Source organism: Dipodomys spectabilis, unplaced genomic scaffold (genome assembly GCF_019054845.1).
Source record: "Dipodomys spectabilis isolate Male_0828 unplaced genomic scaffold, ASM1905484v1 ptg000340l, whole genome shotgun sequence".
In the NCBI taxonomy this organism is placed as follows: Eukaryota; Metazoa; Chordata; class Mammalia; order Rodentia; family Heteromyidae; genus Dipodomys; species Dipodomys spectabilis.
This window is the reverse complement of record NW_024871017.1, coordinates 453,736-475,449: the sequence shown is the minus strand read 5'-3', so window position 1 is coordinate 475,449 and position 21,714 is coordinate 453,736. Positions and strand designations below refer to the sequence as shown.

The 21,714-nt window shown below is 45.2% G+C and overlaps 1 protein-coding gene across 2 annotated transcripts in view; it reads right to left on the bottom strand.

Annotated features, from left to right (window-relative positions):
- Positions 1-3,485: 3,485 nt before the first annotated feature.
- Positions 3,486-21,714, bottom strand: part of Agtr1 (angiotensin II receptor type 1) — a 36,355-nt gene continuing 18,126 nt past the window's right edge. Inside the window, exons 1-2 of one of the 2 annotated variants that reach the window (XM_042665683.1) lie at positions 6,039-6,095; positions 3,486-5,521 (exon numbers count right to left, since the gene is read on the bottom strand). In XM_042665683.1, the coding sequence (XP_042521617.1) occupies positions 4,397-5,476 (1,080 nt within the window). In that variant the 5' untranslated portion in view covers positions 5,477-5,521; positions 6,039-6,095 and the 3' untranslated portion in view covers positions 3,486-4,396. Of the gene's footprint in view, positions 5,522-6,038; positions 6,096-21,714 lie in introns of those variants that run through there. The other variant, XM_042665682.1, reaches the window with a different exon arrangement.

Here is a 21,714-nt window from a genome sequence, read left to right as displayed (position 1 = left end):
GCTTTTGTCATGTGGTTGTAATTGTTGCATGAATTCTGCTTCAATCAGGGAAAAATATGCTTAAGTGCCAGTAAAACTTTTTACACTGCAATGAAATTTTGCAATTTATGGCTTTCTACAGATCAGCTCGTGTTACTAGGCAACAGCCTGTGTGTTGCTCCCTCAAATTCTCCTTTAATGTTTAGCGTTGGTACAAATTCTAGCTTTAAGAAATCGTAATGAACTATTGTAGACACTGATGTAGAAAGTGAAATGGAAGTCGTGATGTGGAAACAGGAAGCAATGTGAAAAAAATACCTTTGATGGAAAACAGTGGGGATATTTAGAGCTTAACTCTATGCCCCTCACGGGGAGAGAGTAGGTCCACATGAACGTAGTGGCCATGTGTCTGTCTGGCTGTTAGGCGGGCTCCGTTTTGGCTACTTAAGCCATCATAGTTGTGGTGATTCTTTTAATTGAGTACCCTGCAGGATATTCCGTGACCAGGCATGTGTGGTATTGCTGTCTGCTTTCTAGGAACCCACATACATTTGAGAGAAGATAAAGCCCCAAAAGAGTTAAAGGGCTCTCTGCTTCCATATTTAAATACAGTCGGCTTGAGAGAGTATGTTGCTGCTCAGACTAACTCTTAGAATAGACACCAAGTTTTAGCATTCTCATTCTACAGGAAAGAGACGACAGTTTGTCCCTCAAAGCAGTACCAAGTTAAATGGCCAGGGAAGAGTGATGGCGTCTTCAGAATGTTTGGTGTCTGAGAGTGAGTCAGGGAGAGCCTAGCGGCCACGTTGGAATGTCTGTGCTGTCCTTGGCTCATGGTTTGGAAGTGTCTTCTGGTATGAATGATTTTAGGGTTTGGAATTTGTTATTCTTCTCAAGCAGCATACACCATATTTCAAAATTAGTCACGGTGCCAAGAACAAGAAAAATCATATTTTGAGTGAAAAATCCCAAGGTTTTCTTTTAACCCTAATATTGGAAATGCTGGAGATGTGGAAGACCTTCCCCTCACCTGCCAAGGTGTGGAGATTAGAGTTCACATTCTGGCAGAAGCCTGACCTCAGGAACTAGCTCCTCATTATTCAAGCTGGAAGAGTCAAGAGATCTTCTTGCAGGAAGCACACCTTCCAGACCCACTGCACGGAGCTCTTGTAGCCGTCTCTGGTCCTCGGCGGAAGTGACTAGAAGTTTTAAACTTGGGGGCACCGTGCCAACAGCACGGCTCTAGAGCAAGGCTGCATGGTGAGTGAGATATATCCCAGTTAACTGGTGGCTTAGCCCAAATCTCTAGTTCTCATCTTAGGGGAAAAAAGTGTATTTATTTGTTCATTTATTTTTGGCACCAGGGATTGAACTTAGGGCCTCGCACTTGCTTAGGCAGGTGCTTACCTTTCAAACCACACTCCCAGCCTGTTCTGTACTTTTGTGGTTGTTCACATAGTGTCTTCAGTGTATGCCCAGGCCCATGTGAACTGCACTCCACCTGTTCACACTCCCTGTGGACCCCAGGTGACAGGCAGAAGCCACAGTACTGGGCTGTCTGTCAAGATAGGGTCTTACATTGCTTTGGCCCCAGCTGTCCTCGTACTATGATTCTTCAGGTCTGGGCCTCATGCGTAGCCAGGATGATATGTGTGAGCCACCATGCCTACTTTATTTAATGTCTCTAACGAAGCGTTGTGGGACGTAGAAAGAATCAAGAATTTGGCCCAGAGGCATACATGCTTCATCCTCATTTGGATTCTTGCAGCAAAGTGAGCATAATAGCAGAATGGCTTTTAATAGTGTCAAAATTAACATCATTTATTCATCAAATTTCCATCTCGTGTTATAGATAAATATTTTTCTATCATGCTGCTTGAAGGGAAAAATCTTATGGTGCTTAAACTCTTAAAGGTTTATTTATCCAAAGCTTCCTGTATGTGAGTGATTTAGAATTAAATATGGATAAGGCTAAATTATTGCCTTCTGTGCTACATATTTTTGAAAAAATAGTCATATTTCTAATTCTATCTCTTTGATTGTGGAAATTTAGTTTTTTGCTCATTAAATTCTCAAGCACGTTGGGTTGGCTTGATAGATGAAGACCCTGTTTGCGGGATTTCAGTGGGGCAGAAGGCTATACTTACTGGGTCTGTGGGACCCAGAAAGCTCCCAGACCACTGGGCCTAGTGTGGAAGGCAAGTGGGCCCCAAACTGAGTTGACGTGCCCTTCTCAGCATTTCATGGTCCAAGTTATGTTTTTTAAAAAATAAATACTCAGGCAAGAGGAGAGCATGTCACCATCTCGGGGAGATCTGTGACATCTTGAGAGGATCTGTGCTATCTCAGAGGGATCTGTGCTGAGAGGGATCTGTGCTGAGAGGGATCTATGCCATGTCAGTGGGATCTGTGCCGTCTTGAGGGGATCTGTGCTATCTCAGAGTGATCTGTGCTGAGAGGGATCTGTGCTGAGAGGAATCTGTGCCATGTCAGTGGGATCTGTGCTATCTCAGGGTGATCTGTGCTGAGAGGGATCTGTGCTGAGAGGGATCTGTGCCATGTCAGTGGGATCTGTGCCATCTTGGGGACCCCACCCACCTCAGTGGAATCCTTGCTTGCTGAGTTTTCTGCCCTCAGGGATCTCATCTTTTATACAGACATCTTCTTAACACTTTTGTGACTTGCCTGATATTGCTTAACTCGACGTGTATTGTTGGGGGAACAGTTCATTAGTACAGAGTTATGGAAGTGTCCAGGAGCCTTGCCGTGGCCATCAAGCTACTTCTCATGGGTCATGCTGCACTGCAGCAGGTGGGAGGGCCTGCCCCACCTTGAGAGTGGTACATTACATAACTAAGGCGTGGCAGAGCCAGAGAGAGTCAAACCCAGAAAAATCCAATGAACTCATGAATGACTGAATTGATGACTGAAGAGATGGGATTTGTTCCTGAGGTAATAAGAATTCAAATATATAGCTCTAGAGTTGTGTTGGGCATCTAGATTGTTTTAAGGGAGATAAAGATAATCTGAAAATAAGAAGTCTACCTATACTTTAAATATGTCCATGAAGAAGTCACCACAACTCATCATATTTTGGCACATGACTCGTGCTTAATATTAAGTATGTCTCACTGAATTAGAGAGGCTAGCCATCAAGGCCAATTCCACAAGTGAGGCAGGTAAGGAACTCTAAACCAAAATGAAGCAGGAGATGTGATATTCCTGCCAGTAACTATATCAGGGACATCTAAAAATCGTTATCTCCCAGAATGTGGACTCTTTGGTGTTATATAAATACACGCAGAAGTTCAGAATGTTGTGTTTATACCAACAAACGACTTTCCGTTTGTTTATACAAACGACTTTCCTCTTTATCTTGTTGATCGCAGGATACAAAAATAATCTGTTAACTGATATTAAATTGCTCATTGTATTGAGCTGGAATGAAAATATTTGTAGTTACTTTTAAAATAAATCAGCATCTATTTTAAGGAATGAAGATTAGATATGTTGCAATAAAATTACTTTATTTCAAGGGAAATACAGCTTTGTCAGATTTAAGTCAAATGACAGCAGTTTAGAGATACACATATATTTAAACTATGTACTTTTCTCAAACAGTATAGATACTCTTTTGGTAGTTTTTTTATAAAGACATAAAGCATACTTTATGATATACAATCTTTTTATCACAAACTATATACATTTCTCAGATACGGACTAAGGCAAATGGACCTGACTAGGAAGCCACAGTTGTACAATACAGACAACAAGCTTTACAAGTTCAGCTTTCATGTGAGACTTTAGGAACACCACCAAGACAAATGGCCATGGTGCTGTGGTCAGCAATGTGCCTCTTTAAGACACTGGCTGAATTCATGAAAGGTTCAGAAAATCGACAACTCTCACGTAGGAAATCTTTGTACAGAATATACAGTAAGAGGCGCAAGTAGGCCACAGTCTCTGAAAGCTAAGCAGACACCAGAGCTTTCCTGTCCTCTGGAAGCTGAGCAGAATGACCTTGAACTCCCCTGTCCAGCTGCTAGTTCTGTGCCTTTATGTGGAAGTCAAAACTCACAGAACACGAGGAGGTGGTGGTGTGTATGTGGTTGGGAGGTGATAGGTTGGGGAGAACGCATTTCTGCCAATGGGATTTTCCAGGCCCACACCAGCCACCAGTTTCTGACAACATTCTTTGAGTGGCCATCACGGATGCCGTGCGAATCGTGGTCAACTGTGGCTTTGTTTTGCTGCAAAGGGAGGGAAACACTTTTATTCAGAGTGACTCGATCCATTGTCTGTGTAAATGCAAGCTGCTGCTGCTCCTTTGGTATCAAAGTGCCTGGGAGGAATGTTTCTCTGGGTCCTTCTTCCTGGTCCTTTCTTTGGGTCTCTTCACAGACCAGCTTTGCGAGCCTCACTCTACCTCAAAGCCGGGGGCCGGCTTCTTGGTTGAAGAGCTCAGGTGGTCAGAAGGACGGTAGGAAAGCGTGCTCATCTTTGTGGACAGAGTTGAGTGGGATTTGGCTTTCGGGGGAATATATTTCAGAAGCTGGAGGAAATACTTTTTAAACTTCTTCCCCAGAAAACCATAGAAGAGAGGATTCAAGCAGTTGTTGAAATAGGCTAAGCAAATGGTAATGGGCAGGGCAGTGTCCACAACGTCGGAGATGGTGCAGTCACGGATGACACCCAGTTGGATCAGCACATCCAGAAAGGTGAAGATCTGGTGTGGCACCCAGGAAAAGAAAAAGAAAAGCACAATTGCCATGATGATCTTGAAGATGTCATCGTTCCTCGGCTTGTTCTTCTGGATCTCGTAAGCCCTCTTGAGGGCTCTCCAGATCAGGGTGTAACTGGTCAGAATGATCAGAAAAGGGAACGTGAAGCCCAGGATATTTTTGGTCAGGCCTAGTCCTATGGGGAGGGTGGAGTTCTGAGATTCGTAGTGGAAAGCGCACACAGTGATATTGGTGTTCTCAATGAAGTAGACATTCCGGTGGATGACAGCAGGTAGGCTAGCCAGCCCGGCCAGCAGCCAGATAATGATGCAGGTGATCTTGGCCACCAGCATGGTACGGCGGAGGCGGGACTTCATCGGGTGAACAATGGCCAGGTAGCGATCAATGCTCAGACACGTGAGCAGAAACACACTGGCATAGAGGTTGAAACTCACACTGGCAGAGGCGATCTTGCACAGGTAGTTGCCGAAGGGCCAGCGGTATTCCATCGCCGTGTAGACAGCCCACAGGGGCAAAGTCAACAAGAAGCACAGGTCAGCCAGTGCTAGGTTCAGAAGGAAGACACTGGCCACTGTCTTGAGTTTCATGTAAAAGTAGATGACAATCACCACCAAGCTGTTCCCAAATATCCCCACCACAAAGATGATGCTGTAGAGTGTGGGAATCATGACAAATATGTAGCCATGCCTCCCGGCCTTTGGGCAGTCATCCTGGATTCTTTTGATGCCGTCTTCGGTGGAAGAGTTGAGAATCATTTTAATCTCCTAGGCGAATGGTCTCAGGCACTGTACCAAATGCACCTGGAGAAAGTAGGGATATAAAAGTTAAGAAAATGTAACTTCCAGTTGTAAGCAATTTCATTTCTCAGTTATAAGTCCAGTAACTCAACTTTTGTCTTTGCCAAAAAAGAAAGAAAGAAATAAGATTGTAGTTTTCTGAGGAAACATAGTAAACAGCTGGAGTTGAAGGTACACACTTAATTTCTAGAACACATTACCTTTGTAGAACATGGTGAATATCTTCTAGAGAAGTAGAAATAAATTCCAATGTGGTTAAATCCATTTGCATGCCAAAACCATAGAAAACTCTACTAAATGAAGTTATTCAGAATGACTGGAGAAGTTTTCCTGAGGTACGTGAGGCTAATTATCTTCCAAGTGTGATGTAGTCACACCATAGCCATGAAACACTTAATTCCATTTCACAATCTGTACTTTGGTATAAAAATGATGTGTTTTTTCTTAAGTGGCCAGACTTCAGGTTATTGAGAAATAGGTTAATTAGCAGGAATCGGAGTGTGGCTCAGTACCTCAGTACCGCAGGGGATCGCATTCCTTTCATAGTTTCACAGCCTCATCAGGCAGGGTCTGCTTTGAATATCCAGCCTGCATCCTGCTGGCCAGCGGTGGACTTGGCTAAGGCTATTTGTGTCTCAAAGATGTCAAATGAATAAAGTCAAAACTCGGCCAACAAACCCTAACTATAGTGAGGCCCTGGGTGATCACTAGTTCTTTAGGATCTTAGGAAGAATCTGACACACAGAGGGAGAGTCACAAAGAATTCTGCAGGTGTTTATGAAATGGTGGTGATGTTGGGTCTAGTCAGGGCCATCTTGGCCACGTGGTGGATAGGGAATTGGGTTTGACTGGCACCATCTTGTCTTCATGGTGGAGGAAGGGGAAGTCCCACCTACCAGGTGATGGGTGTGCCTGAATTTCTAAAGGCAGGGGCGGGGACTTGGATGATAGGTTACTGAACCTGTCAGTCCTTCGCCTTGAACTTGGTAGACTCTCAGGATTCCCACTGTGCTTTCAGAGACTCATGGTCTAGGAAGCCGATGAAGACAGAAAGTAGGATGAACTCTGTCAAACCAGGCTCTAGGGAGGTTTGACTAGTTCTTCAGCCTCCCCATACCTCCAAGGCCTTGCCGACTCTTTCCATTCATTTTATTCTGGTTATTGAACTCTTGCCAGTATAGAAGAATGATTCCTTAGATAAATATTCTTTACTGAAAGTTAATTACTACATGAAAGGTTTAGGGGCTAGCTGTCATCCGTGCCTTAACAGAGATTAATTTATTGATTTGCTATTCTAAAATCTAGTTGTCATCAGCTGTGTTCTGCCTAGGTTGCAAAAATCAGAAATGTCAAGGCTGAAGAATCTCGAGAGTTGAAAGAGGCCCCAGTGAGGTCTACAATTGGAAATTAAAACTTTTTGGCTCAGCTTAGGCAAAAGGACACTGAAAAATAGGAAGGGAAACAACCCACAAGAATCCCGTGGGAGCCCCGAGCTGTCAGGGTAAGAAGAAGAAGTCTCCTCTCCTGCCCTACAGGAGCCTACACTGAGGTGTGAGGGGGATCCCCGGACCCCATGTTAGGAGCGAGTGGGATTTTGTTTGTCTGAAATCCAACATGGATGGTGGTGTAGGATGAGAAAACGGTGGTGTGTGAGAGAGGACCAGCTTAAGCGTAGCTCTCGACTCTCCTCTCCCCAGCTGAGTCGGTCTCTCCTCCATCCCCACAGATCCACACCGACAGCATCGAACATGGAAAGGATTGCTCTCCACAGCCAGGAGATTGTCCAAGGAAATTTACTGAACGGCTTATTATTTTAATGACACATATCCTATATTCAGAGGCTCTGGGCAAAGCACTGAATGCCCTAATTGGAAAAAATTTACATATGCATTTTTATAATGACCAAGACTCTTCACCTAATAAGGACACAAACTTTGTCACATTTGAGAGTGGAAGAAAGGGGAAGAGTTGTTATAGGGATGTAAAGCAGAGGTGCAGAAAGCAATCCGGCAGGCATCATCCGCCCGCCCTCCCGCCCGCCCACCCGCCCGTCCATCTCATAGTCCCCGAATCCTTATGCTGCGTAAATGTCACGGACACAAAAGCTCAGGCCAGTATCCTTCTCTTCCTTGGTGTTCAAGTCTAGCTGGGGACAGGAACTTCAGGGCCATGGCAGGGGCATGTCTGTGCTTGCTGTTCACCCAGCATGGGGAGGGCGCCGGGTGGGAAGATGGTGGTGAGAAGGAAGGAAGGCAGCCAGCTGGCTGGCACGGCCAAGGTGGCATCTTCACATGCAGGCCTCAGTGCCTGCAGCAGCATCCACGGGAAACTGCTCTCGAGAATTCTCAAGGTTGCGTGGCCCTTTGCTGGGTCTCAGTGAGTGCCAGGCCTTTCTGGATGAGAAGATGACACCCAGGCTTTTCTCCAGTTGGTTCTTCGGCTACTTGTGTAAGCTCCCCCAGATAAACAAGGCTTTTGGGAAACGGAGAAGGATGGAACTCTGAGATGAACAAACAGGGACAGTGGGAGCCCTTTCCTCTTTGGAGCAGGAAGGAGGCTGTTTTGGAGAGAAGCTAAAGTGGGAGGGAGGGGGGTGAGGGAGGAGAGTGAGGAAGAGGGAGAGCACCAGAGCCTCCTAGGATCACAGACGCTGAGTTTTAGTGACGGTAGCTGTGTTTCAGTGACACTCCCATTCTCTTGCTAGCAGGGCTGTTGGCAGATGGAAAGATGATCAAAACAGGAGCTGACTGGTGCTAAGTTGTAGTTAAGTAGATATAAGAAGTTCTGCGTCCTATTTCACAGTAGGTGACTACAGATCATGACCACGTGTTTTGTTATTTCAAAAACTAGAAGGACTGAAGATTTTGACCATACAGAAATGAGAAGGATTTGAGGGGAAAAGCATGCTTAACCTGCCTTATCCATTACGTAATGGGCACAGGAGTGGTTCCTCACTCATACAGACACAACTCTAATGGTTTCATGAATTTGTGAAAAATAAATTCAATGATGATGCAAAAGCTACAGGACGATCTCCTCCTTCTTCCTGTCTTCCTATTTCTGGGTCTTACACGTCCTGTACCCAGGCTCCCTGCTTACGCAGAACCCAGTGCACCGTTTCCCACGGGAGAAGGGAGCTGGGTTTTCTGCTTCTAGACAACCATCATCCTAGGCCATGCACATCTGTGGCTGTAGGTGCCTGAGCCTCAGTTTCCTCATCTGTGAGGTGGGAAGAGATTCTTGTTGTCCATGATCATTGTAGGAGTGGAATGAGTCGAAGCACTAGCACTGGGTGTGTTTCACATGGGAAGTGTGAAGTGTGGATTATTTTTCTATGTCTTTTGGATGTCAGGCCAGCATGGACTCATGGCAGCCAGCAGTAAAAAAAATCATGAGAGAGAAAAAAATGGTTTATCATTGGTAAGCACTTTACATTGCCATTTAAAGGTTAGACATTCCAAGCAGTTCTTCTGAAGTATGGGTAAGAGGAAATCTTAAACAGCTGAACAAACTTTCCGTCTGTCAGCCAGGTGGGGACTTCCCATCTGCTCCAAACACACAGGTTGGCTCACGGCAGCAAAGGTGCCTTTAGTCCACTCTCACTTGAGTTTGTAGAAGTTGCTTTCTGCTTTTTGAGAGTCTCCTGGCTCCACAAAACAAGTGGAGGCTTCCTCCCTCTTTCCCTCCCTCCCTTCCTCCCTCCCTTCCTCTCTCCCTTCTTCCCTCCCTCCCTTGTCTTGAGTGGATGGGGGCAGGCTGTGAAACTCTGCTTCTAGAAGACTTTTTATGCCAGTTTATGAACTTCATTTTCAACTCATACTCTTTTTCCTTGCAGATTCTCTAAATCAGGCCCTCTAACCACTCTGGTCTATTGAAGTTTTCTAGTCTTTGGATTTTCTAGTTCCTGTCTTTAACCAAGAAAGCCAGGTTTCAGTTGCCCTCAGTATGCGGGTCTAGTGTCCCCGTTTCCCATATTGTGAAATCACTAGATCTTTGGCTCCGTTGGCATCCAGCGTGAGTATCTTTATCTCAGTTGTGTATCCTCTGACCCGTCGTGAGACATGTGACCCGGTTTGGAGCAACAACAGATAAAGCATTTTCACGACTGCTTAATTCTCATCTTCGTGTCTAAGTTGCTGTGCACCTAATGTGGAGGAGACACTTACGTTGCTGGGATCAGATAAACTTCGTGCAGAAGACATGTTTGTGAAGGAAGAATCCAGGGCTTTCCAGGCTGAGCTGGCTGCAGGCTGGGGGATCTTGGCAGCCACAGACAGAGGTGCCAGGAAGAGCACTTGGCATGGTGGGAAAAGATTTCGAACTGGTTTTGAGTCAGAGGTGCAAGAAGTCACCACTCCACAGCTGGTGGGTCTGGTTTAACTACATCTCCGGGAAATACATCCCTTGGAGAGGATTTTGTTCAATCTCTCCACTCTAGATTTTATTAAAATCATTGATGTAAGCATATATTAGGTATGTAAGGAATGGCTCTGTGACGTGTCTCTGAGATGGATGGCACCTGGTCCTCTTCCCATGTTAAGACCACCCACTGTGCTCTGACCGCCCCCCCAGGGGAAGGAAAATGGGACAACCAACTTTCTGTGTTCTGCATCCACGGCTGTGCTCACCTGTGGTGATGGTGGTTAAGTCTTTAGCCATTCCCAACCAGCCTACCTCTTGCTTCATCTAAAACCACTCCAGACCCCAGATGCCCAGCCTCATGAAAGGGAGTAAAATGCCACTCCCACATTACAGTTTCTTGGCAATTATTCAAAAATGGAGCACCAAACCAGAACTAAATTTGTCCTTGCTTTAGGAATCCCTTACATTTTAAACAACTCAGTTGCTATCCCAAACATTTGGCTGTTCATATTTTTATTTTATTTTAGAAAAAAAAAGATAGGGACAAAAGAAATACAACTGAGTCCAACTCATAGGTTTTAAAAGCTTTCCTTTGGCGTGCCAGGTGAGCAGACCACGATCTTACATCCACCGTAGTCCCTGAAACCTGGGAGAAGGCAGGCTCCAGAGGCTGGGAAAGGAGGGGAGTGGGAACTGACTGGAAGACAGCCTCAGCATCAGTGAATGCCGGTCCTCTTAGACTCCCAAATTCTTCTGACATATGAACTCACAGAATGTCCCCACAAAAGTCACCCCCATTTCAACAGCTCAACATCTCAGCCACGAGGGAGGGAATTCTGTTTTCATAACACGGATCCTGTGGCCTCTGAGGGCATGGAGGTCTTAGATGAGGAAGGGGCGGCAGCCGGTGTGGGCTGCAGTAATGGATGCGTTGTTATCTTGTGAATGGAAACCCCAACAATGCTTGTGAAACCATTGCACGTCTACATCTCTGAAATGTTTCTCAGTGGCAGAAACTATCTTCCTTCTGAGCTCCCACTTCAAGGGGGCCATGGGAAAATGATTGCCCATGAAAGAAAGCTTGAATGAATCTGCATTTATAAGAAATTGTAAGTATTTTTGTGCTGTTCCTGGAGCTTGAACGCAAGGCCTTGGCGCTGTCCCTGAGCTTCTGTGCTCAAGGCTAGACAGAGCTCTACCACCTGAGCCACAGCTCCACTTCAGCTTTCTTTGGTGGTTCACTGGAGATAAGAGTCTTAGAGACTTTTCTGCCGTGACTGGCTTTGAACCTTGATCCTCAGATCTCAGCCTCCTGAGTAGCTAGGGTTATAGGCACAAGCCACACTGGTGCCTGGTTGAACTTATAGTCAGTATAATCTGATGCTAGATAGGACAGTTGTTTTCAGGACAATTTACTTTAGATCACAATTTAAACATACAAACCACCTAACTATAACTTTTACTTACTTAGTTTAGTTTTGGGGAAGGGGGCTTTACAGGGCCTTACACTTGCTAGGCAGGCACTCTACTGCTTGAGCCATACCCTCAGATCCTTTTACTTGAGTTTTGAAATAAGGCCTCACTTCCTGCCACTGTGCCTGGTCGTCAGAACAAATTTTAAGTGAAGTTAGATGAATGAATACTCAGTAAAGTTTTCCATTTTTCTCAAAAGTTCTGAGTGTAGTAGGAATATTCTTTGAATCACAACCAGAAATGAGTCCTGGACAAGAGAGAAGGAGATGAGAATTCTAATCTTGGCTTCCCCATTGACTAAGCTGGGTGTCCTTCAGCAATCACTTAAGGTCTCTAGACGGCAGCATCCTACAGTGAGTCTGTTACAAACTTGGAAAAAATCTTCCTTGATACAACAAAGTAAACAGGACGCGAAAAGCAAAGGACCTCCACTCATCTTGTATCATTACCAAATGACCCTGGGCTGCTGACCACATATATGGTATATATATGCACACATCCGAGGGAAGCTAGGAGGAGGACGCAGAATCAGAGGGACATAGAGGAAAACATACAACAGAGGGACCCATCAGCCGCACTGGACATGGATGGAAACGAACGAAGCAACTCAAGGGCAGCGATGGGAGGGAGGGAGTGAGAAGGAAAGAGGGAACAGCTAGCACTAAGCAAAAGGAAAGAAATGTACATATCACCCAAAGTGGAAGAAATAGCTGTATTGTCAAAGCTCATAGAATTCACAAACCTTATAGACCACAATAATGACAGTTTGTCTCATGAAAGTTAGAATGTGTTTGTGACTTTACTATCTCATAATACTGTGAAATTTGTGAAATTTATGTAATCAATCACAATAAAAAATAATAATAAACTCCCTTATAACTGGGATCCTCAGAGCTCAGCCTTGTAAGCAGCCAGGATTACAGGCTTGAACCTAGTCACATTCTATATGGAATAGATGAACTCTGTATTAAAGACAACAAAGTGGAAGACTTTTGACTTTTGACTCAAGATGTATGAAAAAACCTGCCACATAAAATTATTATGGCCACAGGTTTTTTTCTTTATTCTCTCCCATGTTTCCGGGTGTGGAGTCAAGGTTACAGCTCTGTCCCATTTATGACTCAAGCTGAGAGTTTCAGGCTCCTGCTTTACTTACTGTCACTAAGAGGTGAGAGGTACAGAAAGATGGGTTCATGGTCTAAAGAATTAGATGCATGTCCTCCAATTATGGAGTTAAGATCACTGTGTTCTCTGTGGTGTGTGCTCATTGTCCAGAGAGCTCTCAGATTTTTTGAGGCGAAATAACTTTTTAAAGGTTAACAGTTAGTTAATGTGGCTCATTTGGTCCTACAGAAACATGAAACTGAAGGTGGAGAGCTAGTAAAGAACATCACAGCAATGTTGAAGAGTTGAGGGACTGGTGTCCCAAGGAAGGAAATGTGGTGAGAATTATGTTGATTTGACATGACCTTAGTCCTGCTTTTTGTGAAACTATAGTCTTGCATGCCTCAAAAATCTGAGAGACTGCAGAACCATCTGGCAGAGACAGAGAGGGGGCCTGGCTAACCAGCCACACACTTAACACCGGTAAATGCCATCTCTTACTTTGTTATTCCTTAAATATTACCAGGTTTTCAGCATGAGAACACTAGCACCTGTTCTCACCTCTGTTTCACAGTTTGACACAGGTAAGCTCAGGACTGTGGAAGACATAAAAACACAAGCCTTTTCTGACATGAGGGTAAGCGACAGGCATTTAGTGAGAGAGAGCTCCCGTCTTGAAAAGATGAAGGAAAAAATTTAATTCCAGACTCGGGCAGAAATACTTTTCATGATTGTAATGTGATGCTTATATCTTAAAAAGTTATTCCAGGGCACTTGATTAGTGCTAAAAGGAAAAGTAAAACGGTAGACACGGAACAACTTCTCCACTTGAGACAGTGGCCAGGGCTCTGGTCCAAATCCACTCACAGACATCTTGTCTGGCTTGCAGAGTGCTTGAAGCCTTTAGGGTTTGGTGCCCCACTGTTTGCAGTTCTCCGCCATTCCCCCGTGTCCTGACTCCTTAGTCAGTGCTGTCCAAGGAGTGTCATGTGAGCCACACCTGTGACTTGTGATTTGGGCCTGGCTAGGGCTGCGCTGTAGCAGTGGCAACCATCAGCGCTCAGGAGCCCCAGACCTGAGGGTAGATTCAGCAGCCTGTTTTTAAGGACCTCTCCAGGTACTGCTTGAAAAACATGGCACTACAGGCAGCGAAAGTTTTGAGACTCTGGCTTATAATTATTATCCACAGAAATAAATTTAAGGGAACAACCAGAGTACCCTCAATTACAGTATTTTAGTATGGTCTCACCGAGGCACTAAACACTGTGGGCTGGCTGTAAAAGTAACTAGAGTAGAAAGGCTGTAGGTGTGGCAGAAGCATTAGAGTACCTGTTTAGCAAGTGCAGACCTCAGTTCGAAACTCAGCATCACAGATCAAACCAAACCAAGCCAACACAAGAGACAACACTGAAGCATGGAGAAACTCCAAAGGACCGCTTAAGAATGAGGCCTCAAACGGTGCATTTCTTTACCATTCAGGGCTGGTGTAAGCTTGCCTAGCAGGATGCTAGCTAATAAAAGTTTCCTTTCACCTCTTACAAGAGGTGGAGAGAGGTTCAGTCTCCACACTGCCATGGAAAGGAAGATCTGCACCTGGGAGGGAGAGAAGGAGGATGCATAATGCCGCCATCTTAAGAGTCAGACTATGGCAGTAGGAAGAGCTCAGGGGTGAAAATGGACCGCTCTGAGCCGGCACATGCCCTCAGCCCCTGGCTGTGGAGCCTGGCTGGCCGTCCAGAAGGTGGTGAGGTGAAGCCATGATGGATGATGAGAGGGTCGTAAACACCTCCGCACCCGCCCGTAGCGCTCCTGGTGGGGCCGCGCGCGATCACCATGAAGAGATGCTGGAACTTGGGGACTCCCTGACCACACGCTCGCTCCCACGGCAAGCACAGTTAGTGAGAGAAGTTGGAATACAATCCAGGGGGACACTGCTGCCACTTCTCACCAGTCCTCCTGAATTTCTACCTGACCTGAGTATGTAAACATTAAAATGACACCTTTCCACTGACTGTAATACAAAACTCAGACCATACTTAGCAGCAGCTCCTCATATGCTCTAATTAAAGAGCTTGTGATAAGAGGCTTGGATGCTGGGCCAGGTAAAAGTAAGCAACACTTAACAACTAAAACCTAAGGTGAGATGCTGGTGAGTCTCAATATCAGGTTCCAGATGCCACCCATCAGATTTAAAATGGAAAATGGAAATGTATCCCTGGTATTTTTATGCAATCTGAGCAGGATTTAAAGAAAAAAGAGCTCTTTCCAGCAGAGTTGAATAAGAGAATGCACAATGTTTGCACTTGGCCGGCTCATTTCTACGCGAAATGTAAGGCAGAACTCATCGCTGGGCTTGTGGAGTGGGTGGAAGGTGCCTCTGTGTCCCCGGGGGTTGGGGGGGAACCTGTCGGAGTCCTCATGGCCACCCAAGCCCACCTCTGGTGCTCAGCCTTGTCCCTGCAGCTTTCCTCACCTGTGGCATTTCCACTTCTATCACAAGTAGCAAAACTGTTCAAGGGAGCAGCTGTGAGTGTCAAGTCCACTCTTCCCAAGCTCCGCCACAGCAGCGACCCTTTTGCTGCATTGTGGTGAGCTGTTCACACCGTCTTCCTGTACTTCCACCTGCTCTCAGTTATAGCTCACAGCCCCAAAGCAATTGGGGTCAGGGAGCAGGCCTAGGAGGGAAAAGACAACACAATCCACTCGAGCCAGCAGAAATCTCCAATGATGGGCTGGGAAGGTAGCTCAGTGGTAGAGTGCTTGTCTTGCATGCTCAAGGCCCTGGGTTCTATTCCTCAGCACCACATAAGCAAAAAGAAAAAAGCCAGAAGTGGTGCTGTGGCTCAAGTGGTAGTGCGCTAGCCTTGAGCTGAAGAGCTGAGGGACAGCGCCCAGGCCCTGAGTTCAGGCCCCACGACAGGACCCCCCCCCCCCCAAAAAAAAGAAATCTCCAATGATAAACAGGTACAATGGAAATACCTACATTCTAGTTTTTTATAAAACAGCGTGGCTGAACTTCAGCTCCTTTGTGATTTCAAAATTGTAACAGTTACTTAGTTCCAGCCAAAAATTGTGGCTGTTTGAAATCTTTGGTTTATTTTTTCCTCTCCTCAATAATTTTTGATCCTTATGTCTTATAAGAAGAGTACAGCTTATGAATCAAACTAAGAGGGAGAAAATGAATTCTCATCCTCAAGCCTACAGAAATGTTTACATCAGACAACATGTAGACATCCCAGGAGCATGTAAACGTTTATTTCTGGGTCATTAGCTATGCATCAGGGGACAGGGACGCCCTCTGGCCCTTCCACAGAGGAAGGAAGAGTGGTACGCTGATGAAGGATGTCCCTGGGAAAATGTCCATTTCATCCAGGATGACACTTGAACACAGAGTGGTAGATAAGGGCCTAATTAAGCCCATTGAATATAGAATTACTTTATTCTCCTCTTTATATCTAACTCACAATAGTGGCTGATCATTAAGTGTATAACATGACTGATATTTAAATGAGAATTTATTATAGGCTGAATGTCATGCTGAATGTTTTAATCTCTATGAGAGCCATTTCTTTTTTCCAGACAAGGAAGCATGATGAGAGAATGGGTCTCTAGATTTTCTGACCTTGTATATGTAGTGCTTCAGCCTGTTATATATATATACATGCATGCATGCATGCATACATATGTACAATCAGGAGTGACTTTGCCTTCTGGAGCTCTTGTCAGCGTCGGTACACATGCTTCCTTTCATTTTCAGCAGTGGGAGGGGAATCTAGTCGGTGGATACCAGTGGTGGTGGTACTTTTTTGACTGGCCCCCAGTCCCCTCTCTGATGGCTGGTGACTCTCAGATCTGTAGGGAGGGAGGCAGCCGTCTAGTCCGGAAGTCAAGCTCTGCCCTCTGGTGGCGCAGCAGTGTTCTCGGTGAGGCCCAGAGAGCGCCCCCTCTGCGAGCATGGGGTTGGAAAGGCTTTTACAGAACCTGAATGCAAATCCAGTCCTGCGTTCATGTGTAGGTTCTTCTCTGGGGAAACCCGCGCAGCACACAACATGTCATCAGCTCTCCACTTGAACTAAACCAAGCAGAGTGAGGAAGAGGGAGGGAACATGTACCCAGGGACAAAACTGATGCTCTGCGTAGCTTTGCAAACCAGAGTTCTGTCACAGCTTGATTTCCTGCCACTAAAAAATCGCTCTGCTCACCCACAGGGGTGGATGCTATTCATTGTTGTAGCCCAGAAAGAGCGTTCCTGTGCGGAGGGGGAAGCTTTCTAAACAGCAATGCCAATAGATTTCTATGACCCAAATTCCATGTCCACAGTTTTAATAGCTTGTTGGTTCCCTTCAAGTTTCTTATATTCTGGTTCAGGAAGAAAAGCACCAGGACATTTGAAAGAGTGGCTCTGCTGGGGGACATCACGGCCCTCTTTCCCCGTAAGAATTCGATTCTCTTACTATGGAAACTCCGTGGACCTCTCTTATCTCTGAGTGCAGACTTTTCTGTATATCCGTGCCAAATGGCTAACGTTTGAGTAAGACATTTGAAGTCGTGCTATGCAACTCAGTAGGAGACAAACAAGGTCACTCACAAGGCCTTTTCATGGAGAACATCAGAGCTTTCAAACGATGCACACAGCCTGTCCTGGATAATCAGGGTAAAACAGAAATGAAGAAAAAGCCAGGAAGCAACAACAACAACAACAACAACAACAACAAAGATGTCGTTGAATGGAAGCAATCAGAACTGGGAGTGAAGAGACATGGCAGGTGCTGAGGTGGGATCTTAATATGTAAGTCCAGAGTTCTGAACGAACGAGCAACAGAACTTAAGACGTTGAAGCATGAGAATCAGTCAATTGCAATATCAACAGGGATTAAAAAGAAGAAGAAGAAGAAGGCTTATTACAAACACTAGCCTAGCATTAGGACCAGGGTCTCAGGGTCTTTTTCTTTGCCTGTCTAGAAATTGGGACCTTAGGCAAGTCATTAAATCTTCATTCCCTGCAGGCAGGTATCGGCTATTGATTAAGCAAATACTTCGACTAAAGGAGTAGCAGATTAATCTTGGATGAGGGTAGAATGTAGTAACACATGGTTTGGGGCTCTAGCCCTCAAAACTTCCTGAACAAGCGAGCTGACTCTTCAGCTTTATTGGAAAAAAATAGGTTAATGCTTGTGAAACTATTTCAAATTCAATATGCATATTTTGATTAATTGCTTATTTGAGTGGAAGGATGTCGTCGATGTTGTTGTACCTTGCGCCTTGGTTAGAAGTAGAAACCCAGATGGAAAGTGGTGGTCTGATGATGCGAATGTTCTCTGACTGATAGAGGCACCACGTGGTGGGCAGCTTTCCTAGTGATGGCAGTCTGGGCTGAAGGATGCTTGTTCATGGTAGGCAGTGGGATTTGCTCCGTGAGCCAGAGACAGGCTGGGAAGGTTCAAGAGGTAAGGGCATGGGGCTACAATAGCTAACGCCCACCTCTGGAAAGAATGCTTGCATCTGAGAGCGCTAGTGTGAAGCAAACATCTATGCAATAGGCTGCCAAGATTGAACTCAGCCCGTGGGGAAGAGATTTGTGGGTACTGTCGGACAGCCGTGACGAGAGAGCCTCAAGTTTCCCTCAGGGTGGCTTCCTTCTAGAGAAGCTTGGCTCTGGTCCTGTGTGCCTTCGGTGTCTCTACTGTGTTCAGCCCTCAGCCGGTCCCTTGAACGTGCCCACAGTCAGGACAACCCCTTCATATCCTTGTGCAATAATTCCTGTTGTTTGCGTCCTTACTGGGTCTGTTTCTATTGATTGTTTTTCTTGTTCTGGATTACTGGGGTATGGCTTCTTGTCTGCAGTTTCACAATGAATGCTAAACTTGGTGGATTTTATTTAGTTGGGTAGTGGGGATTTGTCTGCATCAAGTCTCCTGTCCTGCTCTGGTAAGTGGTTTTGTTTGATTCTTTTGGCTCTAGTTTTGAAATTGTGTTAAGTAAGACCAGAACAGCATTTCATCTGGGAATGATTTTTATTTTTTCCTGAAGCAAAACCTTTCTGAAGATGCTGCCTGAGGCCCAGGAGTTGTGAGGTTTTCCAGGCTGGCTGGCTGGCTGGCGTGAACAGGAGCCATTTCTGGTTACCAGGGATCTCTGGGTCTCATTTCCTGTATGCTCTTCAGTCACCCACAAGCACAGGGGGGTCTTTGTAACTCTCAGCGCCTTTTCCTTGCGTATCTCTCTCCCTCTGGCTCTGCCTTGTGCATTCTCACCTCTGGCCTCTCAGGCCTCCCAGCTCTATCCCCTCACCTTGGGGGGGGGGGCTGGGAGCCCCACCTACGTTTGTGTTCCTCCCATCATGGCCGGAAGCTCACTCTAGAAGGCAATCTTTGGATCCTGCCTTGGGGACCACTGCCCTCGATTATCTGATGGTGATGGTCCTGAAAACCATTGTTTCACACGTATGTTCAGTTTCTTAGTTGTTCTTGGTGGGCCCAGAGCTTGGGTCCTTGTTACTGTTTCTTGGCCTTTAGGTATGAGTTCTGACCTATATCTTAACCTGTTATTTGATGCTGGGTGTATTACTAAGCCCCATCTCTTCCTTTGTTGATTATGGGTTAGTGATAATGCTCTAGTGATGATCAATGACCTATTATTTGGGAGACACATAACTATGCCTATACCCCATCTACTACCCTTTTGTCAATTTGTGAGGCAGGGATAATGCCACAGTGATTAGTAGATGAATATTATATGGGAGAGGTGTTATAATCTATAACCTCAGGCGCAGAAACACACCTACAGAATAGCTGGCTTTTGTGAAAGAGGACTGAGCTCAGAGGACCTCTCTTGCCCTGGCAGGAAACACCCAAGCCCCTTTCTCTTGTCCAAACAGAGAGGCTTGCTTTGTTTACTGCACTCTTGCCAACTGATGGCCTGGTTCTTCACCTTTGGACCTGCTGGCAAAGGGCCTACGGGCCATGCAAAAGTGCTTAGCTTGCTTCCAGCTCGAGCCTGTGGGGTACAGGGTTTGCCAAAGATACCACCACAGGACTGTAGCACCATCAGCAGAATGCAGGCCTCAATAGACATCTTGCATTTGATTATTTACACCTTAATTCAAAGTCATTGTCAGTAAACTGTGAAGTAAAAAGGAGGCATAAAACTATTAATTGAGAGCATCTGCCCATAATTACCAAAATATGGTACTCACTCAGTATAAAAGCACTATATTAACATTTGAAAAGAGTATGATTTTTGTGTGTGTGTTAAGGAAAGATGTCTTTCTTCTGACATTAAAATTCCAGCCTACTAATATAATAATGTGACTGAAAAAAAAGACTCCTATGGCTTTTTATGGCATGTTTATTTAGGCCAAACCACGGCAAGGCAGCTAGATTAATTACTTTTATACTGTTAAGTACTGTACATAGTTAATTATTTCATCTAAGTCATGTCTGAGCCAAACCTGTGAATTACGATTCATGCTGGGCACCCATGATAATTCATGGCCCCCTCCATGCTACCGCTTGTTAGTATATTATGTTTTATTTGAAACTAGATGCTAAAAGTTTGCAAGAGGCTTTTAAGGACTGCCCAGTGACATAAATTCCTAGATTATGGATTTCAAAAGTACGGCTGACAGCACGCTATGGCGGGGAGTTGTTTAGAGGCAGACTTGGAGCAGCTTTGTCCCCTACCCCACCCCCCGCAAATCCATTTTCTTCTGTCTTAACTCTTGTCTGTTGACTCTTAACGATTCAGCTCTGCTTTAAAAAAATTCTGATTGGTTTTATGATGTAATAGTCTTTGGGCCTTTCTCTGCCCATCTATGGCTGTGCAAAACTTGATCACAGCTGCTCTCCTAGCTCATGATCATCTTAATCAGATATACAGTGACAGTACCAGAGCTCTGTCACGTCGGGTGCTTAAGTGGCCTGGAACCCGCCCCGCTACACAGACCACCGTGGGTCCAATCTTCAAGCACAATGTCTGGTTCCCAGAACTTCCCTAACCAAGTCTCAGAGGTATTTGTACAGAGTGAGGTGAAAGAGAGTCTGAAATGTTTCATATGTTCAAAAACTTAAATCTAAAATATGCCATGGGCATCCAAAAGAGGAGAGGGAAGACATTAGTAGAAAGAGAGAAAATAAGGGCCGGCCAGTTGCTCCCTGGGACCCGCCTTGGCTCCTGGGGGGTGGGGTGGGGGATAGTTCCCAGCAGAGCTACTGTACCCCTCACCCACAAGTTGCACGTGCAGACTACCCTGGTAGCCACTAAAGTCTGAGCAGCTCTAGAATAGAGGCTCAGATAGGAATCACTCAAGCTGGTGCCTGGGGCTCACCATTTCCCCTTCCTGTAAGCCAGCACGGTTGTACCCCTCACCCAGAGCCCAAGGCCAGGACCCTGGGGTCGGCTTCCATTGGTGATAATGTTCCCAGGGTGAGATTTTGGAGTCTAGGGGAAGAAAAGTCCCAGGTAATGCAAAGAAAACTTAAAACGTAAACTAAAACGTAAACTTCACATAACACAAATCTTTCTCAGTTCCATTTAGATCATCTTTTGTTACTATGATTATGTGTATGTGTGCATTTGGCAGTACCGTGGCTTAAATTCAGGGCCTGGGCACTGAATTTAATTTTCTTAGCTTTTTCACTCAAGGCTGGCACACTGCCACTTGAGCCACAACTCCACTTTTGGGCTTTTTTGCTGGTTAGTTGGAGAAAAGAGTCTCACAGATGTTCCTGCATGGGCTGGCCTTGAACCATGATCCTCAGACCTCAGCTCCAGAGTTACTAGGATTACAGGTGTGAGCCACTGGTGCCTGGCTCAGGTACATAATTTTTAATAAGAAAAAATACCGGTTTAGGCTTCTTTTGCTCTTTGGGAGGAACTGACATTTGAAAGGTAGGCTACTCCACCTATCTTCTAGCACAGTTTCAGATTTTGTTTGTTCCTTTGAAATGCACAAATATTGCCAGGGCCCGATGTCCTGCTTGAAGCACAATTTCCTTTACTTGTGGAGGCTTTCAAATTGTTCAACCACTAGAGGTCTGTATTACCTATTTAAAAAAATAATAACCAGCTAAGACTTTAGAATTTCAGTGCGTAGTTCGAAGATTTAGAATCTGTTTAAAACATAACACCAGGAAATTAAAAACAAAACAAAACAAAAACCCACAGCACTTTAAGAGATGAAGGACATTTGGTAGAAGCCCTTCCATTTGGGAAGAGAGCAGGTTGCCCTGCTATTTGTGTAGGCTTTGAGTACTTCC